Source organism: Vipera ursinii (genome assembly GCF_947247035.1).
Source record: "Vipera ursinii genome assembly, chromosome: 10".
Taxonomy (NCBI): domain Eukaryota; kingdom Metazoa; phylum Chordata; class Lepidosauria; order Squamata; family Viperidae; genus Vipera; species Vipera ursinii.
Genome location: NC_139520.1, coordinates 21,433,832 through 21,461,811, shown reverse-complemented (window position 1 = coordinate 21,461,811; position 27,980 = coordinate 21,433,832). Strand labels below are relative to the sequence as shown.

Sequence of the window (27,980 nt, the reverse complement as noted above, 5' to 3'; positions counted from 1 at the left end):
TGGCAGCTGCGGAGCTTCCCCCCCGCCGGCTCCGCCTCTGCGCCCTCTTGGCTCCGCTGGCAGCAGCTGGAGGCGGCGGCGGCGGTAGGAGCGGCGTGGGGCCGGAGCGCGGCGGGCAGGGCGCCCCTGGGCACGTGCAGAGCGCCTCGCCTGGCCCCGGGCGGGGAGGGTCCGTGCAGAGAGCCCCCTCCTGCCTCGGCTCGGCTGCCCTTCCGCGTCCCAGCGGCTCGGCCTCGGTCCTCGCTCCTCGCTCCTCGGGCTCCTGGGCACGGGCTGAGCGCTGCAGCCGGCCGTGCGAGACCCGGGCGCGCTCTGTGCCCGGCTGCCGTGCCTCGCGGGGTCCGAGCGCAGCTGGGCCGGCGCAGCCTCCCGGCAGGTGCCCCGCAGAGACGCCTGGCCCGCGGTCACCTTTCCCTCGGCTCCCGCAAGCCTTTATCTGCAGGGCTGTTTGCCTTGGCTGGCGGTGCAGTGAGGAGCGGGGCTGCGGCTTCCCTCCTCCCGGCCAAGATCCGGTCAGAGCTGTAATGGGTTCCCTTCTCTCCCCCCTCCCCTTTCCTTTCTTTCTTTTTTCTTTTTGCTCTCCTAAAAAAGGCATCAAGCCTGCCAACTGATCGGAGTCAGTTTCCTGCTAAAGAATAGGAAAAGTTCGCGAGTCCTTTGCAACAAACCGTGGTTTGGTGGCTCGGCCTGGACAAGCAGCCAGCTCCAGGTGAGATGGGAGGTGAGGGAGGGAGGCATTTCCGGGGGTGTGGGGGTGTGGCGACGTTTGTCTTTTGCAACTTCTACAAAAGCAGGGCGGATGGCATTTACTGGACAGCCTTGATTCAGAGCCAGGGTTGGCAGATCTACTACCTGAATTGAATAGAATATTGCTGGAAGGGACCTTGGAGGTCTTCTAGTCCAGCCGCCTGCTCATCTGGTGATTGGCTGGCTCAGCTCTCCATTTCCCCACTGATAATTCTAGCAAGCAGTCTGGATTGGTGCAGAACAGTGCAATAAAATATGGTTTAATTTCTGGTGAATATCTATGGAGCTTCCCGGTCATCCAGGTCATGTGCTTTTTCCAAAATGTGCTTTTTCCAAAGGCACCTGGACTTTCTTCGTTTTGCTTTTCTTCCCTTGAAAAGGTCTCATTTCTCATCCAAGAAGCTTCTTTGCGTGGCAAGAATGGCAGGTGAAGGCAGTTTTTTCCCAATAGCCTCGGAAGACTTAGGAGGGGGGGCTACCAGGAGATTTACTAAGCAAGCGGAAGGTTCATACATCGGCATGCAAACTTTTAAAGCTTGGAAGGAGTTTTTGTTGGCAAGACCAGCTAGCTGAGTTGGCTCCTGCCTGTCAAGGGGATTTGTGAATGGTGGAGAGGTGACGAACAGCTGCTTGGAATTTCTGTCTGGGCCTGCTTTGGTAGAGGTCCTACTCTGCAGGGCCGGTTGGCACATCTGGAGACTTTCCTCTAGGCCAGGGGTCTGCAACCTCGACAACTTTAAGACTTGTGCACTTTAGCTCCCACAATTCCTCAGCCAGCCGTGCTACGCCTGGGCTGTTCTTCCTTTTCTCTGTAGATCTGCTTTTAACTTCTGCGGTGGCTCTTTGGTGCATTAGCCAGTGGTGCCGTTTTGTGCACCATTTCCCTTTGTCTGTGAATCTTTACAGTTCTGTCTCGTTTTCAGCCCTATTTTGAGAAAAGAGCTGCAAAGGTCAATCACACCCCCTCCCCCATATTTAAGGGGAAGAAGGTACAGGCCATTCTTTTGCTGGTTGACCGAATCTAATCTCTAGCCTGGGTGTTTTGACTTTAACTTGTGAAGACTTTCACAATCGCATGTGGCTGAGAGTTCCGCAGGTGACTCGGATCACACCTCTGCCAGATCTGCAGCCAAGGAGCACTTGAACCTGTGGCTGAGGCCTTGCAAAGAGGTCGCTGGTCTTCAGAAAGCCTGAAGCCTCCCTACTTGGCTGTGGTTGAAGGGGCAAAACCTTGCGGTGCTTTTTTTCCCCCAGTAATGAAGTGGGGTCACTTTCACTGAGATCAAATGAGACAATGGCTTCTATCCTCTGCTCGTTTCAAATGACTTTTCATTGACCTCCACCTCCTATTTGTAGAAGAGGGAAGTTGTAAAATACACAGTGCAGCATTTTTAGAAGCAAAGTCAACAAGCTGGATTCTTGCTTTACATTTGGCTTCCAGGAGATGAACACACAGCGAACGGGTGTATTTCAGATCTGAATCGGCTGGGCGTTTGTGCGTGGCACTAAATCCCCTCTGCAGGTTGAGCCCAGCTGAGGGAAAGGAGAGGGTGAAGGGTGATCTGCTCGGACGAGCTTTCATGCGTTGCTGAGGGTTAAGCAAGACATGAAGGAAATGCTGATGTTCTTCAAGAATGTCACATCTGCCCCAAATGAAACCATTTCCAAGTGATCTCAGGAAGGGCAGGCTCGTGGATATTCTTGTGCTCCACCGTCTTCGCACCAGCGGGTTAGTACAGGTGGTCCTCAACTTACGACCAGAACTGAGCCCCAAATTTATGTTAAGTGAGACAGTTAAGTGAGTTTTGCCCCATTTTACGACCTTTCTTGCCACGGCTGTTAAGTGAATCACTCTGATTCCTAACTTAGGAACAGGACTGTTAGGTGAATCTGTCTTCCCCATGGACTTTGCTTGTCGGAAAAAAGGGGATCATGTGACCCCAGGACACCGTAACCGTTGTATGTATCAACCAGTTGCCCAGAGTCCGGATTTTGATCACGCGACCCTGGGGATGCTGCAGGGGTCGTAAGTGTGAAAAATGGCCATAAATCATTTTTCAGTGCCGTTGTAACTTTGAACGGTGACTAAATGAACGATTGTTAGTTGAGGACTTCCCGTATAAATTGAACAATTCAATAAAATGAACTCATCCTCATTAATGAACATAATGAGTTAATTTTCAAAGCTGGTGAGGAAGAATTGCAGTTTGTTTGAGTTGGCCAGTGCCTGGGATGATTAAATGCATGGAACAGACACACGTGAGAAGAACTGAATCCCTTTCAAAGCAAAACCCAGCTGCCTTTTAATGCTCGATGCCATGAACACAACGAGATAATATCTCTAATTTCAGGAAGTCCTCCAATCAGCAATAGACAAAGAACATCGTGTCATGGATTAGCAGAGCCTGATGCAAACCAGAAGGCCCTGAACAGCCCAGAGCATGAAGCCGTGATGTATGCGACCAGAAGCAAGGTTGCGCTATTTTAAAAATGAGTTACACAACTGCCAGATCTCTTGAATTTGCTAGAATTCGCTTTTCCGACTCTCAAAAACCAGAAATTCAAAGCAGCATTTGCAGCGTGGATGGCCTGACGCTGGGTGCCAATACGGTACTTGCGTCATCCCCAACAAGACACCGGTGCCGGTGATGTCAGCGGCACTTCTTAATTAAAGCAGCCGCATCACACCTCCTGCTTTTCTTAGCTTTTCCCCCGTGAAATGCTTTTCCTGCACAGAACAAACGGCCCTTTCAAGAGAGCAGAAAGGGGGCAACACACGCAATGGGAACCCAGGAGCCTGTCCTGCTGCCTTCCGTGCTGTGGCTTGTTTCACCTTTTAACGCTGCCCTCGGGCGCCCCCTGTGCTGCCCCCCAACCTGTTTTCTCCAAGCCTGCGCCAGCGCTCTTCCCCAGCAAAAAGGAAAAAAAACAAAGTGGTGGGCTGCAATTGTGTGTTGTGTAACCATTGGGTAATTCAGTTACCAGGCCAACATTTCCACCAGTGGCAGGGATGCTAGTCAACCCCCCCCAAACACAACATCTTTGCCCGTCCTTTTCTGAAATGGTGTGTGCACTGAAACCTCTCGGCCGTGGCTTTCTGTGGCGAAGAGGTCAAAGAAAAGCTCTTTAAAGCAGAGATTCCTCCACTGGCAGCGATACAGAATTAAGCTCTTTGGAAAGCTGTTGTCTTCTGCATCCTCATGCAGAGAAAGAGGAAAGGGGGGGTGTATTTCCCAAAAAAAGAACATTGGGCCATAAATTGGAAGGGCAGCAAACTCCAGCCAGTGTTGCGCAATTGCAAAGGTGTGTTAGCAAGCTTAGCCAGGTCAAAATGTTCCTGGCCTAGCACTGAGCAATGAGGCGCCTTGTCAAAGCTCTTTGATTGGTAGTAAGGATAGTCCTTGACTTAAGACTGTAATGGAGCCTGGAATCACGGTTGTAAGTCAAGCCAGCCATGCCGATCATTAAGCAAATCACCATGGGACTACGCTCAATTTTATACTCTTTTTTTTTTTTGAGCAGTCAAGTTCTTGGGAAAACTTGGCCAATGCCAAAATTCAACTTTAGGGTAGCTCAGCAAAACCACGGTAGTCTCACCTGATGTATTTCCTCACCCCAGAGAGGCAAAGAGGGAACAATTCTATTGTCAACTGTTCATAGCTATCGAGGTGGTTATGCCTGAATGGAGATTGCAAAAGCCTTTGGTGAGCTGGCGAAAAAGTATTTAATGCTTGACAGCCTACCCTTGTGTGAGCCTCGCCTTCCTGGAGAAACTATGCGCTTTGCGGCTCACACCTGTCCAAGGAGCTCCGGCACCACAGGAATGCAGGATGGTCTTGCGTGACAAGTGTTACAAGGGATTCCGCTAAGAAGGAACCTTGATGGACAGGTGACTCACCTGTAGCCCAGTGGCTTTCCCTCCAGAAGTGGCCCCCTGTAGCTTGAGCAAATGCTGCGTCATCAGCAAATAAAAAGTTAATCTTCAGTGTGCCAGAAGAGAGAATATTAAATAGGTGTCAACTTGCAGAACTGTTAACAATATATTTCAGGAATAAAATGACAGGTGTGCATCAACGATAGCTCCTTCTCCGACCCTTGTATGTTGTATGTTGTATGTTAGGAGGTGAGATTTTCTAACTTCCCAGCGGAAGCTGTTCTCTCCCACTGGTCACCTTTTCTCGAGGCTAAATAGACTTGCTGCCTTCAGTCTGGCTTTGCAGACTTTGATCTCTAATTCCCACGTCTTCATTGCTGTTTTCCGCACTTGCTCTGAATTGTTTAAAACGCAGTGCCCAGAGCTGAAAGTTAAATGAACTGCAATTTCCAGGAACTTCAATGTAGATGGCCAAGGATGTTGGGACTTGTAGCTGGCTTCGAGCTTCTCCAGAACTTAGAACTGCCTGGAATCGAATGAGGGACTTTCTGCAAGCAGAGGACCAGTTTGGCATCTCCCTTGACTGCCTCTGGCAAAGAAGAACCTACCAGCCTTTGGGTCATTGGTTCCATCGGTCTCCTGACCTTCGGGTAGGATCTGCCTTCCCACCTGATCCTAGGCCAAGGATGGGCAACCATGGCCCCTTTACGACCTGTGGACTTCAACTCCCAGAAATCCTGAGCCAGCCATGCATTTCTGGATGCTCTCTGCTTGCAGAAAGTCCTTTGTTCAATTCAGGCAGCTCTAAGTTCTGGAGAAGATTGAAGTCAACTACAAGTCCCAACAGCCTTGGCCATCTAGATTGAGGTTGAGATCTAGACTGAGGTTCCTGGAAATGGCAGTTCATTTAACCTTCAGCTCTGGGCACTGCAAGCAGAATTCTGGGAGTTGAGGTCCACGGGTCATAAAGGGGCTGTATAGTTGCCCACCCCTGGCCTGGGGCCCTCCGTTCTGAAAGAAGAAGAAAAAAAAAACCCATGCTTCCAAGCTGGAATCAACCCAAAACTCAGGCCTGCCAAAGACAGGATGAATACGGGCTGGCTTAGCTTTCACCAAGCCCGGCTGAGATGAAGTCAGAGCCTGACTGGCTGGCTGTTCATTTCCTGCCTCATTGTAAGTAATTATCTTTAACTGGCTTAGAAAGCTGGTGGAGCAACAGAAAGAATTGTTTCCTTCGCTTTCTTCCTCCCACCGCTGCTGTTGGGTTGATTTCCCAAAGGAAGCCCAAAAGTGATGAATGCAGACAGCAAAACATTGTCACCCGCTGTACATGGGCGCAATTGAGGCAGACTTGCTTCATTATTGGAGAAACGAGCAGCGGAGATAGCATCCTTACTCCGAGGACGCTTGCTAGCTTGCAGATTACCCCAAAATTCTGCCAACCATCCAGGAATCAGGTATCAAGTGGGGGGGGGGGGAAATGTCAAAGGTCTCCCCAAGAAAAGGGGTGAGGCCATGGTTAGCCGGCCTTACAGGTTGGCATTTATCAGGCGTTTCTGTCTTCAGGAATCGAGACGATGCTCTTTGAAGGGGAGAAATGTACAGCCTGCAGCTACTAAAATGCACAACGGGACTGAAAGCATCTCGTCTGTTCCTAGAATATGCTTGGGTTAAGGGCTCGACAGGACACCACCCTCCCCGCCCCCAGTGCTGGAGGGTTCTTGCACAGCGAAGGGGTGGCAGCCATCGGCGCAGTCAGCCTCCTGTGGGGGTGGCCGTTTCAAGCTGTGCTGGAGACCACGAGTGGCCTGTCCACCTGGCTCCGCTTGCACAGACGCAAGGAACAAAATGTTGCTCATTTTCAGGTGCTAAAGTGGGAAGGAGGAGGCTGAGGCTTTGCCTGAATCGAATCTGCCAGTTCTGCCTAAAGCCAAATGGAATTCAAAGGGCTGCCAGCTGCCCCCGGCCTGCATCTGTCCCAGGCACCTATTTTAAATTCTGACTTTCTGTGGCAATCTGAGTATCTGATCAAGAGGCAAGCATTTTGTTCTGAGGCAAAGGCAAGATGTTCTGTGCTTTGAGGAATGCACTTGGGGACTGTTTTTTTAAGCATATTTGGGCTCTGTTGGGAGTAAGATTACAGAATACAAGAGTTGGAAGGGACCTTGGAGGTCTTCTAGTCCAACCCCCTGCTCAGGCAGGAAGCCCTATACCATTTCAGACAAACGGTTGTCCAAACTTTTCTTAAAAACCTCCAGTGTTGGAGCACCCACAACTTCTGGATGCAAGCCGTTCCAATGATTAATTGTTCTCATTGTTAGGAAGTTTCTCCTTAGTCCCAGGTTGCTTCTCTCTTTGTCAGGCTTCCATCTGTTGCTTCTTGTCCTTTCCTCAGGTGCTTTGGAGAATGAATAGGTTGCCCCCCTCTTTGGCAGCCCCTCAAGTACTGGAAGGCTATACACTCCCAGTTCCCACAACTATTCATCATACACTTTAGTCTCCTAAACATCTTTGTTGCTCTTCTCTGCACTCTGTGTTTGTTTGTTTGTGTGTGTGTGTCTGTGCGTGCGTGCGCATGCACAATTAGTGTTCAGTCACGAGGGCTCCACTTTAAGCTTCACAGCTGCTCTAGACCTGCAGAGTGCATCAGATTGGAAGGGGAGGAAGTTTGTCGTGACCTTTGGGAGTGCAGACTCATCACCTGCCTGGGATGGAGAGGTGTCTGCAGCCAGGATCACCACAAGCCAAGATAGAAGCTCACTCGGCATCTTGCATGGGATTTGCTTTGCTTTGCAAGTGCCGGCAGCTGCCTCTGGGCTTACGGTTTTGAGGCTGAGGTTAAGCCCTTTTGTTTTGTCTGGGGCTGGTTAATCTTGCCGTGGGTCTTTCCACTGTAGTTCATCCAAGGTCAACCGTTGAGCGTAGCTTGTGGATGCCTTCAACTTCTACCACATTTGGCATTTCACACGGAAGAAGGAACCACTCTGCTAAGTCCTGATAAGATTTCCTTCTGCCTCCGGTCAGCTGGTTCTCCCTCCCTCCCTCCCTCCCTCCCTCCCTTTCTCTCCCCCCTCTCTCTGTGTCTCTGTCTCTCTTTCCCTCTCTCTCCCTCTCCACCCTCTCTCTCCCTCCTCCCCCCCTCTCTCAAATGTCACTGAGTGTGAGTCACAGGGAGATTTTTCTCCCCCTTCTCTGACGTGGTTCCGGCAGGTTAACTGGGAGAGGAGGGACGTGTTTGTGTTTGGATCATCTGCACTTCGTTGTTTCTCTGGTGTGAAATCCAGCTGTGCTGATTTCCTGCCTGCTTTCTATCCAGAGGTGCCCAAGCTGGCTGGCTTCAGATCTCCCCACTGGGGCTTGCGGGTAAGTCCAGCTCCTGCACGCCTCACCCTGAGGTCTGCTCCGTTCTCAGACACCAGCGCTGTGGAGGTTGGGGCAGCTGACCCTACCTGGATCTCAGGTGAAGAGGTCTCCTACCTGACCCTTGGGGAGAACCCCTTGGTGGCTTCTGAGCACTTCTCAGAATCGAGGCGCTTTCTTTGGGGTCAAGAAGTCTCTCGGGAGCTCCTCGGGACCACCCTCCTGGGTCTTGAGGTCCCTTGTGCGAACTGACCCCGTCTTCACGTTTGCTCCATCCTGGGAGTTTCCCTGGCAGGGCTGGCTGGCTTTTGGGCTGTCCCAGAGGTTGGGGTGGTGGGTCGGGGCTGCGGCTTGGTGCGTCTCTGGGTCTCCCTCGGAGCCAGGCACGCGAGGCCGGCGATGCGCACCACACGGCAAGCAGCAGATGGAAATGAGTGCTGAGTCGCTCAGCAGGTTGAGTAGCAATCCTCCCCCTCGCCAGCCTTCTCTGGCCCAGAAGGAGTTTCCTTCTTGCTCTGAAGGCCAGCCCAGGCGCAGGTACGTCCGTCTCCCTCCACCTGGCGGAACGGGCTGGGAGGGCCAGGGGCAAACTGGGCGGTTGAGCCTTTGCTCTGTGCCAGGGGTCTGAAGGCTGAGTTGTGGGGAGGGGGAGACGGGGGGCGGGTTTGCTGTAATTATGGACCGTGGATTAAACAGAACAGGCTTTTCTTTACCGTTCTTGCCACGGTCTGTCTGTCGGATTCTTTGTGGGTTTCAAATCCAGCTTTACCAACTGAAGAAATAAAACAGGACATTTCCCGGAGGTGGGTTGGGGCTTCAAGAGATAAAAGGTGAGGATGCCTCCATGAAGATGTAGGATTTTTGTAAACTTTGGACCGAAGAATTTTATCCTTCCTTCCTTCCTTCCTTCCTTCCTTCCTTCCTTCCTTCCTTCCTTCCTTCCTTCCTTCCTTCCTTCCTTCCTTCCTTCCTTCCTTCCCCCCCTCCCCTCCTTATTATCCTTAATTTCTTGCCAATGCTCATTCTGTTGTTCCTTTGGGGCAAGGAGAGGGGAAGGCTGACTTTGGCTGTGTTCCCAACTCCCCACTTTCCTAGAACTTAAACTCTAGAATTGCGGGATCGATCCCTAGTCTGAACTGAATGCCGTTTCCAGACTTCCCAATCCACGGGCCACAGAATGGGGGGGGGGGCATTTGCAAGGAGGACCTCTTAGGAGAGCTGCAGTCCTGAGATGCTTCGTTTCTCCTGCCTGCCAAAGCTGTTAAATTCCTCTGTGCAGCTTTGCAGGCTCATGTGTGTGTGTGTGTGTGTGTGTGTGTGTGTGTGTGTGTGTGTGATCCTCCTTCCTGTCAGGAGCAAAGAGCAGGTCAATTCAGCACAAACAGCTGGGGCTGCATCACCCTTTCCTTCTTGAAAGGGGATAATTATTTATGGCGAGGGCCAGTGTGAAGAAGGAGGAATTGCGGGGCTGCTCAGCCGCAGAGAGGGCAGAGTCCAGCTGGGAAAATAATATAGGCTTTCAACTTGAGAAGTGAGCCCTTTCAGCTCCCCAAAGCAGCAAGCAGAACTGGAGGCTGGATGTGGGTGCCCGTGTCAGCGAGAGAACGGGGGTGTGGGGGGGGAGATCAGTGGCAAATCCATGAGTAGAAATGGACTCCTATCTCCTGTTTACAACACCCTCAGCCCTTCCAAGAAGGTTCTGCACCCTGTTGCACTATTCAGGTGACCCTGGGGGCACAGATAAACCCACAAGGGGCCTCAATGACTCTCAGAGGGAGTACTAACGACCAGATGACTGCAAGGAATACAAATCCCACCATTCCCCACCATTCAATCAGAACCGAAGAAGCCTCTTGGATGAGAAGCAAAAAATCTTCAAGGAAAAATAAAGAAATTCCAGTTGCCTTGTATGGTTGACCCCACTCTTGCTTTTCCCAAAAATGTGGTTTTGTCAGGGGCCCTGGGGACCCTGAATGGAGATGGAACTGATCAAGTGATGGTATTCATTTAGGCCCCCCCTTCTCCATTGTTAGCACATAAAAATAGATTTTTGACAGGCACTGTTCTAGCCCCTGTCTTGATTTTTTTTGGGGGGGTCACCCCAGTTCTCTTGGGAAACCTTCCCTTGCAGCTAGGACTCAGCTAGCTGGCTGTGGACAAAGTTGCTGATTGCCTCCCTATTTGCCTGTGCCAGTCAGTTGGCACTGCCTGAATGGCATGACGCTCTGCTGTTCTCTGTCGGGTGGAGGGCACAGATGGGCTTGCAGGTTTTAACACCATAATCAGGCAAATTGCAGCCCTTGCTTAAGTGCGATAACGGCCTGTTTTTAAAAGTGCCATTGTGAGAAAGGAGGCGGGCCCAGCAGCCTTTTAAATACAGGCTGTGGAGCAGCTTCAGTTGCAGCTGGTGGCTTCAAAGAGAGCTCTCGCTTTCTCTCTGCTTTGCCCCCGGCTCCCTTTCTAGCGTGGCTTCTTTTGCCCATGGTGCTGAGGTGGCTGCAGAGTCTCTTTACAGGGGCAAAATGTGGGGCAGTCCCAGATATTGGGGGCACGAGGTGACCGATGAAGAGATGAACGCGAGCAAAGAAAGATAAAAGGAGAAGCTCAGGCCTGAGATGACCATTTAAACCTTGACTGAACGAAGTAAGATTGATCAGATGTTCCACAAGATTGAGCAAAGGGGAGATCCCACTGCAGAAAGACTTCGAGGAAGTCTTCTGACATTTAAAATGGTCTTTCCTTGGCAGCTTCTGATGGAACTCTGGGGTGGAACCCAACCTTAGGGAGTGGAGGGGTGTGTAGGCAGCTACATGGCCTGAAACTGTGCACTGCGTTTTGTTGTTCTTCAGACACTTAGTTGTGTCTGACTCTTTGTGACCTCATGGACTATGGCACCCCAGCCCCCCCTTCTCCATGGTCTCCTTGAACCTGTCCAAACTCATGTCCACTGCGTCGATGACACCATCTAACCCTCTCCTCCTCTGCCATCCCCATCTCCCTTTGCCAATCTCAGGGTCCTCTGTTCTCATTTGACGGCCAAAGTATTTGAGTTTCACCTTCAATATCTGTCTTTCCAAAGGACGGTCAAGGTTGATTTCCTGCAGGATTAAGAGCTGCACTCTACCTTGGCCAACCCAGCTGTCTTCGGGGTCGATATTTCTATTCCCATCTTTGGAGAGCTTCCCTTCTTTCCCATCCCATGGCTTTTATGGCTCCCAAAGGGAGGCTGCCAGAAATTCTCCAGGAGCTGTCCAGGGTGCTTCAAAGTTTCTGCAGCATCTCCTCATTTCAAGCTCTGTTTGATCCCCTCCCTCCTGCTGCAGTTGTTCAAACCACAAACTCGGGAGGGGCCCATTTCATCTTTGCCCTGACCCTTTGCAGTCTGCTCTGGAGGGGGATTTAGAAGGCACTTCTCTCTCCTCTGGAAGGAAAGGCAGTCGTTCCCTTGTCTCTTCAGAGGAAGCGTCTTGGAAGCAGCAACATTGCGCTCTCTGCTCCCTTCTTCTCCCTCCCTAAAGGAGAATCCAGGCGAGGAGTCCATTAATTGCTCTGTGTTTTTTTCCCCAGGTGCCTTCAAGCATGCTGGGCCAAAGAAGATCCTTGGTCTAGAACATGGCTTGTTCCTGGTGGCCTCCAGCCTTGCTTGAAAAGGGAGTTTGAGACTGTCTGGATTCGGGTCTTCAGCCTACACCTTCACAACAACCATGGAGGTGGTGGATGTCCCGGTGGGAAACCTCATTGACTTCGACTCTGAACCATCCACCACGGACACCTCCGAATCGGTCCCCACTGGCCCCTCGACCACCAACGGCCACGTGGTGCTGGATCGCCGGGATGTGGGCCCTGCCACCGAGGAGAGCGATGCCACCGAGTCCGCCGACAGCGAGAATGACCCGACAGACTCGCCCACCCATCCCAGCTGGAACAACCACCGGCGCTCTTCCTCCGAGTCCTACTCCTCAAACCAGAGCACGGAGTCCGCTCGGGGGGAAGCCGTGGCCGAACACCGGGAGTTCATGAGCCAGTACGTGGAGAAAATCTTCACTGGTGGGTGAGTGTTGCTGGAGCACCCGCGGGACCCTGGAAAGGGGACGGAGGGCTGAGGGGACGCCTAACCTTGCAACTCCTCTCCTGTTGTGGATTCTTACACAGGTAGTCCTCGACGTACGACCACAATTGAGCCCAACATTTTGATAGCTGAGTGAGACAGTTGTTAAGTGAATTTTGCCCCATTTTATGACCTTTCTTGCACTAATCATTAAGTGGATCTTCACGGTCGTTAATTTAGTATCACGGTGGTTAAGTGAATCTGGCTTCCTCCTTGAATTTGTTTGCCAGAAGGTTGCAAAAGGAGATTACCTGACCCCGGGACACGGCAACCATCATGAATATGAGCCAGTTGCCAAGCGCCTGAATTTTGACCACGTAACCTTGGGGATGCTGCAAAGGTCGTAAGTGCGGAAAACGGTCCTAAGTCTCTCAGTGCCGTTGTAACTTCGAACAGCCACTAAATGAGCTGTTGTAGGTTGAAGACTGCCTGTAATGGTGTTATGGGCAAACGAGGTTCCAGGCTCTGATTTCCTAGCTCAGTTTGTTCCATTGTCAAATTGCTGGTCCTCTTGGGGGGCCCTGGCCATGTAAACCACAGGCCCAGCCATCTGGACCTTCTCCCTCTGCTCGGATTCCACTTTCTCCATGCGGCATCCGTGCTCCTTTGTGTGCAGCTCTGTAACAACTCACATCGTTCGCTTCCTCTAAAGCGGGTGTGTCCCACCGTGGCAACTTTTAAGGCTCGGGGACTTCACTGGGAGGGCAGCTTTCCTCCCGCCAGACGGAGGCACCGCTCGGTGTCTGACCACATGTGGCCAGCCACGTGATGCCAGCGGCCAGATCTTTGTTTGATGACATCTGGGCAGGCAGGAGATTCGATGCCGCCTGACAAGCGAAGGGAGAGGCGAACATTTCTGTGGTTGTCTCGGGAAACGCCGGCAAAGGGGGCAGGATCTCCTTGCTGGAAGAGGAGCAGGAGGAGAAATCTGGCTTTTATTTTTAAATGAAGCATGCAGAGGAAAAGGACGTAAGCCAGGGGATTTTCAGAAGGCGGGAAAATGGCTGGCCTTGTTCATCTCCGGGGGAGGCACAGGAGTTGGTCTCTCCAAGACCCATTTCTCACTCCCCCAAATATCTCCCAGCCCTCTTTTCTCTTTCCCCTTGGGTATCGCAGGATCTCAGAGCCGCATCCTACTTCTCTTAAATGAACTCCTAGTGCAGGAGCTCCTCAACCATGGTTCATTTAGTGACCATTTGAAGTTACAACGGTGCCGAGAAAAGTGAGTTGTGACTGTTTTTCACACGATCACATGATCAAAATTTGGAAGCTTGGCAACTGACCCATATTTATGACGGTCGCAGCGTCCGTGTGTGTGTGTGTGTGTGTGTGTGTGTGTGTGTGTGTGTGTGTGTGTGTGTGCCACCTTCTAACCAGCAAAGTCCATGGGGAAACCAGATTCACTAAACAACTTAACAACGGTGACTAACTTAACAACTGCAACGATTCACTGTGGCGTGAAAAGTCATAAAATGGGGGCAAAATTCACTTAACAAACGTTTCACTTAGCCGTAAAAAAACCAAACCCCTGGGGCTCAGCTGTGATCGTAAGAGTAGCTGGAGTCCCAAAGGTGCTTTTTTGCTTCAAAAGGCAACTGGACTTTTTATTTTCTTTTCTTTTTCCTTGAGGGGAAAAAAAGTCCATTTGTCTTGAAGCAAAAAAGCACCTTTGGGACAACTGTGATCCCAACGGCTTAGAATCTCCACAGACATTTAACTCCTCGTACTTCCTGCCTGATGATCTGGGAGCCAGTGGCAGGGCAGATATACACTGGTTTAGATGCCTTTGGCACAGATATATATATATAAAACCCCACTGAATCTCAGCAAGCCTGCGGCATTCTGAGTCACTCGGATCTGAATTAATGTGATTGAAGCTGAGCGATGAGCTGGCTTTGCCTTCCTTGCTTCCTTGAAGCCCGGTTGGGTTCTGGATCTGGATCTATCCAGAATATTCTCTGTGCAACTTGGATGTCACCGCAAAGGGGGTTTGCCCTACCTCTGCAGCAGCGGGTTGGGGGGTGGGGGCAAAGACACGCACGCTTTGGAGCAAAGCTTTGAATGTGAATTGTTAAAGAGTTGATTGAACCAGAAAGCCAGTAGCCCAAGGCAATATTCCTCCACTGCGCACCTTAACATCCTGTCTCCGTGGATAAGTCATTTAATTCCTGAATTTATTCCAAGCAACTGAACGGAAAGATCTGAGGTTTTAGCTAATTATTTTGGAAGCCAAACAGTTCCTGCAAGCCCACTGGAACGGGGCTGTGCCTGGACGGAGAAGATTTCCGATTAGATTTTTTTGAGCCAACTAGATCCTTCTAAAGGACAGCAGAAACAAACGAGGGTTTTCCGTACACCTTCTGTGGATATGAATCCATTCATTTTCATCTTTTCTGAGGTGGAAAGACCAAGGCTTGGCAGATGCCGAGGTCCAGAGTTCCTTTGCTGGAGAGGAACCCCTTCAAAATTGCTTCTGGATAGCTCCTGCGCCCATTATTATTAAAATGAACCCTGGAAGTGCCAAATTCATGCCAAATTCAGGAAAAAGGCAAAGCCCCAGAGATGCTAATATTTCTGTAGTAATGGCACCCCTGCTATGGAACAGCCTTCTGCTGGAGCAGTGTGTTTTTCTCAACCATGTCAACTTTAAGAGGGGTGCTGGCTGGGGAATTCTGGGAGTTGACGTCCACTCCTCTTAAAGTTGCCAAGATTGAAAAACACCGCTTTAGAAGCTCTTTTATTCACTGGTTGTGTTCCAGAATAGAGAGTTGTTCTGGAGGATATTTAATACTCCTATGCCTATGAGGCATGCTTACTGTTTGGCTCCATGGTCACTGAGTTAACTTATTTTTATATGCCACCTTACTATGGCTACGGGTATTTTAATTTTTTGGATTTATCGCATGTGCTGCAAGCTGCAGGGAACACTTGGAACTAAATCAGCGTATAATAAATAAAATTTATTTTAAGACAGGAGCTCTCTTGTTATAGCTGGGTTTTGTTTTTGTTTTTTAAGCTCGTGGAATTGCGGCTGAGGATAAATAACCACAGCCAACTTCCTATCTGGGGTTGGTGCCTGCTTATTTACCTTGGCAGATGACACGACCCGGAGTTGTGCAACTCTGCCTTTGCCGAGAGTCCATAGAAAAGGGCAGATCTTGTGCTTTCTGAGGACAGAGGTCAACCTGAAGGCACCGTATGTTTTAAGGAAAGGATGAATGAAACTTTGCAGGCCTTCAAAACTTGGGATGTAACCATACTGGGAGAGGATCTTTTGCAGAGAAAACTTCGTTGTTGGACTGTGGGAATTCCCTCTGCTTCAAAAGCCTAAATAAAACTCATCGACAAGCCCCCTCCCTTCTGTCAGTTGGCCTGGGGCTTCATGTCAGGGGTGGTTGATATATTAATATCAGACCCCCCAGCTTCTCCCCTGCCCATCCTACTCTCTTCCTCCCTCCCCATCATTTAGCTATTGTATGTTGCATTATAGTTTTGCAGTACTCTATTTATACAATTTTATCTTTTTAGTATTGTAAGCCACCCAAAGTTACCCTGTGGTAAGATGGGTGGCCAATAAATTTGATAAATAGATTAAATCAATAAATTCCATCCCCATGGAGATTAGAACTGGCCCCCAGTTGGACACACTTTCTCAAGGCCCTGAAGACCCAGTTTTGCTGGGCCTGGGATACCCAGAGTGGGATGGAGCCCATCAAGTGACTTATTTGATTGTCCCTGGGGGAGGGGGTTGTATTGTTGTTTATTATTTGTGCATTCAAGTTTTATATTTGTAAGCCACCCAGAGTTATGGAGGGTGAGTGGGCATCCATATAAATTTAGAAAGAAAGAAAGAAAGAAAGAAAGAAAGAAAGAGAGAGAGAGAGAGAAAGAAAGAAAGAAAGAAAGAAAGAAAGAAAGAAAGAAAGAAAGAAAGAAAGAAAGAAAGAGAAAAAGATATGGTAGAGAGGCATAGATGGGCAGGCAGGAGGGAAGGAGGGGCTGGGCTGCAGTTTAGAAGTAGATATTTCTATTTATAGGCGTGCAAGATGTGATTGTGATTTTGTGTGTGTCTGTGTGTGTGATTTCAGAGAGGAGTTTGACCAAGAGGAGCAAGCCAGATTTGGGGAGCTGTGCAGCGGCGAGAACACGAAAGGCAGGGAATGGTTCGCCAGATACGTCAGCGTCCAGGTAAGGAAGCATTTAGGATCAAACAGCTTTGCTAAATCTGGAATCCCGTCAATCTCCGGGAATGCGCCGGCAGTTCCAGCCTGCTTCAGAGCTGCTTTTAAGATTGTTAAGAATCCCTCTGAACCTCCATGGAAAAGTACACTCTACCTTCTTGGTATACCTTGATTAACAACCACTTGGGGGAAAATAGGTTTTCCCACCTCTGACAGGAGGGTGATTTGCACCATTGCATCCGTCTGACTTCCTTCTTCAACTTCTTCTAACTCAACTTACAATAGGGAGCAGAAAGTTTGTCATTAAGCAGTGCAGTTGTTAAGTGAGACCTCATGATCACGATTTGTGACCTTCCCTGCCAGCTTCCCCACTCAGTTTGCTTCTGGGAAGCCGGCTGTGAAGGACACAAACGGCGATCAGATAGCTGTGGGAGGCCTCAACCATCCTAAACATGTGACGGTTGCCAAACACTTGAATCCCAATTGTGTGAGCGCAGGGGAGCTACGGCGGTCATAAATTTGAGGACCAGTCAGGTGTCACCTCTTTTCAATTTTTTTCTCACTTCAAACCTTTGCTAAATGAACAGCCATTAAGCAAGGACTGTGTGGTTTAGGAAGGTACAAGCAAAAGCACGCATCACAGCTGCGCAGGGGGGCCAGAAAGACGCCAGAAAGACGGCAGAAGCTATCTGAGTGGTCTCAGGCCGCTTCCCAGAAGCAGAAGTCACTCCCTAACTCTGCCTGTTGTCGGCTCCTTCGCAGCGCTGCAATTCCAAGTGTGTCTCGGAGAAGACTTTCTACCGCCTGGTGCAGTCCTTTGCCGTGGTGCTCTTTGAGTGAGTAGACCCTGTGTGTGTGTGTGTGTAAGGGTTGCCAATTGCTTGGAAACCAGGCCTGGCCCAGGCTGTCCTGCGGGGCTCCTGGTGGGCAGGCCAGGGGTCCTGTTGGAGTGGGGTTTCTCTCTGGCCCCCAGCCTTGCCTAAACTCTCAACACTTGGCAGTCCTGAGCTGGGACCGTCTTCGTTGTCCTTCCCCCCCACACACACACCTGCACCTTTTCACCAACTTTTCTCTTTGGCTCTGTAGATGCTACCAGATGGATGACTTCAGCCCTGCTAAGAACCTGATGACTATGTGCTTCACTTACTACTACATTGGTAAGGGCTGCAAAAGCCAAATCCAGAGGTGGCTTGTCTCCAGCAGGAGCTGTGCGTGGGTCTTCCAAGAAGCATTTTTTATTTCTTTACAAAACGGAATCTTTCCCGCCTCTCTTTATTTCTAGACTGTCATGTGGACTAGTAACTTAGCTTGTTTGGTCTATGGAGAGTCTCGGTCATCCGGGTCATGGTTGTCCCATAGGTGCTTCTTCAGGAGGCAACTGGACTTTCTTTTTTCTCTTTGAAGACGTTTCGCTTCTCATCCCAGAAGCTTCTTCAGCTCTGACTGGATGGTGGGGAAGGGAAGGATTTATACTCCTTGCAGAGAGCCGGTCCTTTGCCTCCTTTTGGCTTGTTTTAAAAAGAAAAGAAGTGGGTCTCTTTAGGGTGGGGGTCTTCAAACGTGGCCCTTTTATGACTTGTGGACTTCCAAGTTCCAGAATTCCTCAGCCAGGCTGAATTCTGGGAGTTGAAGTCCACAAGTCATAAAAGGGCCAGGTTTGAAGACCCCTGCTTTAGGGGATTGGAGATGGGTTACTCCCTATTTTGACTGTGGAATTCTGGGAGTTGAAGTCCACGTCTTAAAGGTGCCATGTTTGAGAAACACTGGATTAAACTCTTTTTCTTTCCCCCTTGGCGTTCTTGTCTTTGTACAGGCAAGCCCCAGACTCTCCCCCCAGAGTGCAAAGAGAAGGCCGCGGGAAGCATCGATTCCTACCTGAAGTCCGCCAACAGCTGGCTGGCCGAGAAGAAGGACATCGCCGAACGGCTGCTGAAAAACACCTCGGCCAAGACGGAGAACATGAAGGGGTTTTTCGGGAGCTTTGAAAGCAAGCTGAGGGGTCCCGGCGGGGCCACGAAGAGCGAGTGAGTCCCCGTCTCTTGTCTTCCGTGGCTGGGGGGAGAGAGAAGATTTAGGGCAGACCCCAAAGGATGCCCCCGCTTTGTAAATGGTGTGTGTGGGGGGGCTTTCTGGAAGGATAGAAATGGATTCTTTATTGGCCAGGTTGGACAGACGAAGAATTTCTCTCCATTGCAGAAGCTCTCAGTCTTCCTACAAGCAACAAGTAATAAATCATGATCATAATCAACATAAAAATACATTCATCATAAATCATAAGATGGAACACTCAGGGATAGTCATAGGATACTAGATAAAAAAACAACCTAAATCATACCAGGATACTAAATAAAACAATATTAATCATAAGGTATAAGCAACAAAGCTATAGTCACAAGAAGATCAAGAGACAGGTAATAGAAAAGACGAGGAGAATAATCGTAATGCAGCCTTACTAGCTAGTTCGACAGTGTCGTAGGAATTAGTTGTTTAGCAGAGTGACGGCATTGGGGAAAAACTCTCCTCGTCTCTGGTAGTTCTGCGTGAATGGGGTCTCCTCAGAGATTCCCAAAGGCAGGGATAAAATTAGGGTGGGGGTGGGGGTGGAACTGGCAGGAAAGTGGATTTTGGCTGAGGGTCAGTGACACACCGCAATGCTGGATGCTGCTTGGCTGCAGCACCGACTGCGTGGAAGCCGTTGATGGTGGTCCTTGGTGCGATTGAAGCCGAGGATGGGAGGCCCTCAATCCAGGCTGCGCGGGCTGGCAGGGGGACGGTTACCCCCTCTGCTGGGCTGAATCCCGCCTCTGCTCTTCTTCCAGGGATGGCGAAGAGAGGCCCAGGGACAGAATGCAGAAATCAGGTCAGCAGGCCCACCCAGAATGTTTGGGCTCCTTGCTGGAAGCTCCAGATCTCTCAAGCAGGGCAGTGGAGGCGGAGGGGAGGGGTCTGCCTCCTCTAAAGCCCCCCCCCCGCTCTGAATGTCCCTCTCTGTGCAGTTTCCCTGTACAGTCCTGAGGAGGAGGAAGAAAGAAACGGGGAGAAGATCTACCTGTACATGCACCTCAAGCAGCAGCCCATCTGGTAAGGGACAGAGGTGGTGACCTTCTCAATCTCCACGGAAGGACGGCCGTGGTCCTCGGAGCAGCTCAGCCCGGGGCCCTTCCAGCCACCCAGAACCCGGCTGTGGTTGGCACTGCCCTCCATGCTCCAGCTTCCTTTTATTTATTAAATATGTATGTCGCCCATCTCGCCATCCAAAGCGACTCCAGTGTCTTCATCCCGGTTTCGCAGGCACACCCTGAGGTTCTGGAACGCGGCTTTCTTCGACGCCGTCCACTGCGAGAGGCGGAAACGGTCTCCCACCACCAGGTAGGCAGCCCTGGGGTCCCCCTCTGGCTCTGGAGGGGGGGTGAGGGGAGGAAAGGTTGGCTGGAGAGAAGGTTGGCCCTCTTTCCCTGGCCCTTCGTGCCTCCCCCCCCCGCGTCAAGATGGCTCCTTCTGTTCGTTTGAGGGCGAGCTGCTCTCGGTTGCTCCTCTTCGGATTAGGAAGCGTTTGGTCGTCACGGAGCAGGCTCCCCTCTCCGCCAATGCTCAAAAGAAGGGGGAGATTGGTGGGAAGGACCTTCACCCTTGTAGGGTCTTGTGGGAGGTTTGAAAAAACTAATTCTCTCTCTCTCTCTCTCTCTCTTTCTCTCAACGTCTGTAATCCTGTTCTTCTTTTTTCCTTGCTTCCTCTCCTCCATCCTCTCCTCTCTTCCATCCGTCCTTCTTGCATGCCATGTGACTTCTCTTGGCCCTTCCTGCTGCCACTCCAGAGGGGACCCTGGGGAGGAAGAGGAAAAGAGGTGTGTCTGCCCACCTTTACTTTCTTCCCTTTCCTTCCCCCCCCCTTCCCCCTAAATGGTTACGCCAGTCCAAAAGTTTGCCTCCTGCCAGCGAGGAGGAGAAATCCTGCTGCCGGCCACAGCTAATGACAGGGGCTGGTTTGTTTATGGAATCCCTTTCTGCCGGAATGTGCTTTTCTGCGGCCTGCTGGGGCTGCCTGTTTTATCCCAGTGGGCAGCCCTCTCCCTAGGACCGAGCTCAGAGGACCGAGCCTGTCCTGCGGGCCTCTCAAAGGGACATCTCCGGCCTCGTGACTTGCTTTGGAAAGCTGCAGTGCAAAAGAAATAGGAATAAAAGGAAGGGAAATTTGCAAGCTAATCCGGCGGGCGGCAAGGCCTTCCTTAAACTACCTTTGGATTGTTTTTTAAACATAGGAACCCATCTCCGCTTCCCTGCCAGAGCTGGTGGACCACAGTTTGTTTAAAAAAGATATCGGCTGAGTTGTGTTCATAGTCCTGCGAATTTGCATTCAACACTTCCATCCCCATAAGACGCCGTAGTTTAGGAATCATGTTCAGGTTAATTCGGTTTTGCCATTTTTGTGTCTCGGCAGTGGGTAAGTTTTGGGAAAGTGGCTGCGGCTTTGAGTCTGTAAGAAGTTCTAAAGTTCCAGGGTTTCGTTTCCGTTTCTCCTTCTCTTCCTTCCTTTGGTGACTGCCGTCTGGCTGGCATATTCTGTCTCCCTCCCCTTCCATTCCTCTGTTAACTGTCTGGACTTTAAACATCTCCTCTTCTGAGTAAGTTCTCTTTTGCCCCGATGGTGATACCGTGCATTCCCCCCCCCTTGCTGGTCTTTTACTCTGCCTGCACCTGGCTGGCTTGCTCGTCTTCCTAGAGCGGGTGATGGTGAACCTAGGATGTGGGTGGACCACCATGCCACTCTTGGTGACACATCAAGCCTCTGGACCCCTCTGGAAGTCGTGGAAGAGGGACCTGCTCTTGGGCAACTCTGGGGTCTCCAAAAAACATGTGAACGTTCTCAACACAATTTTCGGAACCCCCGGAGACCCTGTGAGAACAGAGCACTCTTGTGTGATCTCCAGAGGATCTGGAGAGGAGGTCTGGAGAGACCTCGTTTGTCTGTGTATATGTGTGTGCGTGTGTGTAAAACACACCAGCAGAGTCTGAATTTTTACCCGCAGAATGCAAAAGGTCCTTGGGTTTGTTCTTTCATTGCACGCCCTCCTGTTGCACAGATCGGGACCAGGAGGCTATAGCAAGATCAGAAGCCTTGAAGTGCCAAGGTCCTCTCTCTTCTGGTCTTCTTCTGGCCAAAGCAGGAGAAATTGCCCACAGCCTCACTCTCTAGCAAAGCTCCCTTCTCTGTAAGACCAGCATAGACGGAAGGGGGCGTGCAAAAAGCTTTTTAATTTCAAATCATTCCAAGCTTGAAAAATGGCTCACAAGATGGTTGCATTTAAAGTTGAGTCTGGCGAACTTAAAACACTTGTTTTGAACTCGCAACCACTGCTTCCTGTCCCAGATGGGGCATTCTGGACTTGAAATGTTTGGTGAACAGTGAATAAGGTTAAAGGTCACAATTCCCTCAGTTTGTGTGCAAGGATTGGAAATGATTCAAGAGAAAAGATTCCTTTCTTTGTCCTAATTTCTTTAACGGTCAAGCACCGTAAATGAAATGACATGAAAAATCCTGTATCCTGCAGGCAACCACTGAGAACCACATCCACAAATCTCCTGCTATGATATTCTGATCCCAACCTTTCCCCCCTCCCTCCAAACTGTGATTCCATTTTCAGTGTCAAAGAACCAATTTCCCCATTCATTTTGCACCCCTTTATTTCTTTCAGCAGCTTTTCCTCCACCGCCTTCTTCCCTATAATTTCCCTTTTTAAAATGCCTCTTGACATTGTCGGACGTTAGCAGGGAAGTTATAGGCACGGAAAATCCAATCTAGCAGCAACCAAAATTAAGTTAGATTCCTTCTTTCTGGACTTGATTTGACCTTTGGAATTCAGTGCTTTTAAAAATCCTAACAGTGGATAAAGGCAATGTGGGAATTAAAGAGCTAGGTAAATTAATATACCGTCGTAGCGGAAATATACTGCTAGGGGTGTCAGCATAATATGTTAGTGATGCGTTCTACAGTGGAGGATATGGAAAGGGAAATGGAGAAGTTAGCTGACCTTGTTACGAACTCCTTAAATGTCTGAGTCTGCGGGATATTGGAACAGAAGGTATATTGGTTTGAAATATTGATGTTCCTTTACCTTCAGTGGAATTTGAAGGAATCTCCTTCATCTGGCATGGCAAGGATTTGGTCCCTCGTGTTCTCTTAAAGCACAGAGGCTGCAGTTCCCAGAATTCCAGCTAGTGTGGCCCATGGAATTCTGGGAGATGCCATCCCAGGCTGCCTCCATCCTCCATGAAGATGGACGAGGAAGGAGGATGGAGGAGGTTGTAGAAACTGATCCAGAAGCTCACTTGTATCAGCAAATTCACATGTCCTCCATACCTTCCCACCAGCCTAGGACCCGTCAGCTCTGCATTATTTTTATTTCTCTCTTGGGGAACTTGTTTTTTTTAAACTTATTTCTAAGAACAGGCTGGGTTTTTTAAGATGAGACGTGTCTCTTTTCATCTGTTCTCTGTTGTGAGCCTCTCCTGTCTCATTTAGGGGAACCTGGCTTCTCCTTTCTCTGAAATGGTGACCTACTTTGTTTCAGAGTTGGTGGAAAGAGCAAGAACGTGGCCAGTTCCAGGATGTTTAATGCTAGATCAGGGGTAGGCAGCCTTGACTCTTTTATGACTCGTGGACTTCAACTCCCAGAATTCCTGAGCCAGCTGGCTCAGAAATTCTGGGAGTTGAAGTCCACGAGTCATAAAAGAGCCAAGGTTGCCTACCCCTGTTCTAGATGGTGGCAGCTCAGATTTCAAACTTAACATTTTGATCAGGTTATCAGGCCAAAGGCAGAGCTTAGTGGACCTTAAGAGGGCTAGGGATTGCAGTTTTCTTTTACACCTCTCTCCTTTCCACTCCATTCCTCGCCGCCCCCCCCCTTGCTGTGTGCTTGGCTTTCTCCCTTCCTGCACACCACACAACAGACGACTTGTAAAGACCGGTTGTGTCACACTAATCACGATGATGGCTGCAACTGAGATGACTTCCTTCAGAAACATCTCCACTTGTAAAGTGAAGCTTGCTTTGAAGGAGGACTCTAAACAAGCTAACTAGCCACAGATGCCACCCACAAATGGAAGGGAGGCTTACTTAAAATTCATCTTTGGACTTCCCACAGCGAGACAAGCTCAAATACAGAATCTGAAATTGGCCACAGGGAACCCATATCTTGTGAGATGGCCTTAGCAACAACTGCCAGGTGGTTGTTACAGTTGATAGCTAAGACAAGAAAGCAGGCTATGCCCTTCATCCTTGCTCCCGTCAGTTCCTGCCAATTTTGACGAATGATGTGCCAACTGATTGCCCAAAGTTCCCCAGTTACATGACCCCCCCCCACTTGTGTTTGCAGGGAGAAGTGGTGCCACATGACTCAAGAAGAACGGAACGATAGTCTTCGCTTTAACGAGAATATCACCTTTGGACAGTTGGGGTAAGTAGCGAAACCAGCCATGTTTTCAAATAAGTGGAAAAAAAGATGAGCTTTCTCAGCCTTCAAAGATTAGTTTCTTCTCTCTCTCTCCCCGCTTAAGACAGTAACTATTCTTTAAATGCCTGCCCTAAATCGTACTGGAAACCTTCTCGTCTCCGGTCTTCCAAATGCAATGTATCATTTGCATTGCTCATTCTTGGGTGCTCCAAGTTGGCCTCCCACTCTTTTGGACTTCTGGAGGCCTAGACTTGTCTTCCCAGAATCCCAATAATGGGAACTGGACGTACCTGGAAAAGTCTGATCTGGATCACCAGAACAAGCAGCAGATGTTCTGACTTCTCTTTTACTTCCCTTGACCAGAACTTTCACTCATAACATGCTGGCTTTTGGGCTGAACAAGAAACTTTGCAATGATTTCTTGAAGAAGCAGGCAGTGATTGGCAACCTGGATGAAGGTAAGTGGGTCTGAGAGGGTCCGGGGGCCTTTGGTAAAGCCATGGACATCTTGGGGTAGGAGAAAGTGGGCAAGCAGTGTTTCTCAATCTGGGCACCTTGTGTGGACTTCAAATCCCAGAATTCCCCAGCCATCCTTGCAGGGAGGTGAAGTGCACACAAGGTGGAGAATCACTGCTCTATAGATCGCTTCTGTGACACTTAAGTGTCAACTTCAAGCGGACTTCAGTTCCCATCATCCAGTATAGGATTTGAAGTCCGCACATCTTCAGGTTGCCACACAAAAAAAGCTGTTTTGTGAATTTAGATGCTCCCATCTTAGCTTTTTGCTTGACTACCTGCTGCCCTCCCCATATGTCTACCTACCATCCTGAAGCTGATCAGAATTGCAGCCCCAGACATCTGGAGGACATCAGTCCAAGAAGAATGGTTTCGACATCAGGAGTATGCAGAAGTAGCCCAAACTGATTTGGAAAAGATGCTCCCTGTCGGTCGGATAAAGGACAATTTGTGGTTCTTGCAACGCTGGTGACAGATGTCGTGGAACCGTTTTGGTCTAGTGCAGGGGTAGGCAACCTTGGCTCTTTTATGACTCGTGGACTTCAACACCCAGAATTCCTGAGCCAGCTGGCTCAGAAATTCTGGGAGTTGAAGTCCATGAGTCATAAAAGAGCCAAGGTTGCCTACCCCTGGTCTAATGCAAGGGTGTCCAACCTGGTCAACTTGTAATGCTTGTGGACTTCAACTGCCTGAATTCCCCAGCCAGCACAGCAGTTAGTCCACAAATCTTGAAAGTTGGCAAGGTTGGATGCCCTTGGTCTAGCCTAGCGTGTTAGAGGGGACGAGGTCGAGGGAGAGGAATGTCTAGGGATTTCCATTCTCTAGGGTGGAACAGATCCTGCTGATCTGGAGCTGCAAGCCTTTCTCCCCACTCCTGACTTGACCTGACCCCGCCTTTTCCTGAAGATTTCTCAGCTGGTTCTCCTTTGATTCTCCTTTCAGAGCAGTACAAGCTGCTGAGTGACCACATTGACCAAATGGCTGCTGAATAGCTCCACCACCTGCTTTGCCAGGACCAGGATGGAGAGGAGAGGCTGGTGGAGGCAAAAGGCTGTGAAACCCATCTCTGGGACCGTCTTGAGACTTCAGATGGGCTTTTAAATCCCGCTCCCCCAGACTCTGCAATACTCCTGCATGACTGCTATTAAACCGTGCCGTGCTGTGCTCAGCAGCCCATAGATGTAGAGCTTGTCCACCCAAAGATGCCCGTCCTCTTCTGCAGCCTGAAGGACACCCAACTGCTTCCACAGACTCCTGTTCCAAGCCTCTGGGCATGAAAGCTTTGGCCCAGTCTGGGGAGATTCCTCCGTACAAGGCAGGGAGAGTCATTGGGGACCAGGACAACAGGTCTTTTTGAGGAGGACTGGAAAAGCCCTCCGCGCATTATTGCCGAATATTTTAAGCAGCCAGAATATTTTTTTCCAACAGCTGTGAAATTTAAAATAGGAGGTCTGCACAAGTTGAGATGGAACAGTGAGGCAGATAAGATTTTTTAATTTTTCTGCAAGAGCTGGTAATCCTGGAGAAAGGTATTTGTAGACCCAGAAGACCTGGTACAAATCATCCTGATGGGGAGAGAAAGATATTTAAAGGCAGGCAGGAGCTGAGCTGGGTAGTTTTGGGCCCTAAGAAGCTGTGCAAGTCAACCAGGCCCAGATTCCTAGTTCCCTGGAGCAGTTCTGGGACCTCCTGCATGGTTTCAATGCAATATGTTCTGATGAACCTGATCTAGAACTCTGGAGGAGTACATGAGAACAAATCAAACAGTGTGGCTGATGCGGTTGGTCAACTGGTTGACCAAGAGTGATTGATCCCATCTCTCTGGTTTGTCAACTTCATGGAGCCTTTGTCTGATTGGTCCACATGAAGTAGGTGGAAGGTTGTCTGTGAGCTACTGTCCTATTTCCACCATTCACAAACTTGAAGGCTTACATGGCAGCAACAAGCCATCTTGGGGGCAACAAAACATTCTTCAACATCCCATTTGGAGACGTTTCCTCTGTGGTGCTTCTCACACCTTTGATGGCCCACCTCTGGTCTCGTGTCTGGTGTGTGTGTGTTTCTAAGGACAGGTTGATGTTGGGTTTGCAGGGGAGTGTCTTTCGGCAGGATACGCTCTCGCTCCAACATGGACAGTGGAGACTTTTCTCCATTCACCTTGTTGGGCTGGATGGATGCTGGTTTCTCATCCTTTGGAAAAAGACATAGCTGCTAGCGAGCTGTTGGTTGATTTACAGAATCCACAAGAAAATCCATCTCTCCCTCTGTGTGTGTGTGTTATTCAGGAATGACAGTGCAATCTTGCAATAACCTGCAAATGTTGAGCCCCTGCACTTTCCTTGGTCGCCAGGAGAGGGCGCCAAGAGAATAGATTTTGACATGCTTCCTCCTTGCTTAGAAGTTGGGGGTGCTTGTGACTTCTACTGATAGAACTTTTGAATGCGCCCCTTATGAAACCCTCTTATATTTCCACTTGTTAACCAGATCCTTTTCTGGTGGTTTCCAAAACAAGCAGCTTGCTGCGTTTGGCAGCCCGTTCTTTGCCAGTAGTACCTTCCGTTTATAGTTTTGCTCCAATCCCGGCTGAAAATCGAAGGGTTTGGAGCTAGGAGAGGCATCTGGAGGAGGCTCAGCATTCCACAAGGCTGGCTTTTGCTGTTCCTAATCCTGCAGAAAAAGCCCAAACCGCCACATCTGGAGAGAGGCCTCTGCTAATTCTTCTAGCTCAGCTTTTCTTCCACTTTGGGGAAGATGTCCAATTCTCCCAGCAGGCTTAACACACAGCGGAAACATCACATCGAGGGATGCATCAACAACTGATGATTGCAAAGGTGTTTCACACTGGGCAAAATGGCATCAAAACTCAACTCGCACTTGTAGACAATTGAAAATATGGAGCAGCATTAAAAGATGGCGCTGCATGGATTTCTCCCCGGTTCCTGCAAGCCACAGCAATCCAGGATGTGGCCCCTATTCCGTGAAGGCTGCAGGAGTCCCGTTCCTCTGATGTATATGGACCTGTTTCCTTTTATACCTTGATCCTTCCAGGTCTCTCGTAAATTGTGGTCATGTGAATTTGTTTTTTCTTCTCCATTCCATTGTTAAATCTTGAAGATTTTTCTCTTTAAGGTGGGGGATGGCTGGAGAGTGGCACTGAATTAAATGTGAGCGAGGAGTCTGTGTTTCGTGGAATGCAAAGACTTAAATCCAGATGTTTGCTTGCATTTCTGAGGTTTGCTTTAAAGGGGAGGTAATTGCAGTGAAAAGTTTAAGGGACTTCTTGGAATGAAAAGGAAGATGGGTCTGCAACAGATCCTGGTGGTTGTTTTTTTTTTGTGTGTATACGGGTGTGGGTGTGGGTGTTATTGCTAAATATGTAATTTCAGGACCCCCCTTCTCTTTTTTACCCTTTTAAAAAGCAAAAACCCAGAATTGCATGTTGTGTGTGTGTGAACCTGAGAGTCCCAGAGTGGCATTTCCATCTTGTGAGTTTCATTGAAGTTTTAAAACTGCTGTATTTGGTTGCGTAATATACACATATATAAATATAAAAAAATGTTCTGATGTATTGGGTGCAGTTGTGTGTGCCCCATATCAAGAGTGCGACTTCATGCCCTTTGTGGAATATTATTGTTTTTAACTTATGTACTGAAAACGTTTCAAGTTCTGCTTATGACAGGATCAGGGAAAATAAAATAAAGCTTAAATAAGTAAATGAAACTACATCGTCACTCTTTCTCCCG

The 27,980-nt window shown here is 49.5% G+C and overlaps 1 protein-coding gene across 1 annotated transcript; it reads left to right on the top strand.

Annotated features, from left to right (window-relative positions):
• Positions 1 to 42: 42 nt before the first annotated feature.
• On the top strand, positions 43 to 27,960 carry KIAA0513. Its single transcript, XM_083370513.1, has 14 exons — positions 43 to 709; positions 7,832 to 7,984; positions 11,549 to 12,032; positions 16,178 to 16,277; positions 17,033 to 17,106; positions 17,357 to 17,427; positions 18,084 to 18,294; positions 19,090 to 19,130; positions 19,267 to 19,351; positions 19,562 to 19,639; positions 20,086 to 20,115; positions 23,644 to 23,724; positions 24,085 to 24,179; positions 25,180 to 27,960. The coding sequence occupies exons 3-14, from the start codon at positions 11,686 to 11,688 to the stop codon at positions 25,227 to 25,229; spliced, it is 1,263 nt and encodes a 420-aa protein (XP_083226639.1). The 5' UTR covers positions 43 to 709; positions 7,832 to 7,984; positions 11,549 to 11,685; the 3' UTR covers positions 25,230 to 27,960.
• Positions 27,961 to 27,980: the final 20 nt, after the last annotated feature.

Bases quoted from the DNA above. Each gene is read 5' to 3' on its own strand.
- KIAA0513 (XM_083370513.1), top strand. From the start codon at position 11,686: ATGGAGGTGGTGGATGTCCCGGTGGGAAACCTCATTGACTTCGACTCT. The intron at 12,033-16,177 runs GTGAGTGTTGCT...GTGTGATTTCAG, and splicing joins GAGAAAATCTTCACTGGTGG to AGAGGAGTTTGACCAAGAGG. The intron at 19,131-19,266 runs GTCAGCAGGCCC...CTCTCTGTGCAG, and splicing joins GGACAGAATGCAGAAATCAG to TTTCCCTGTACAGTCCTGAG.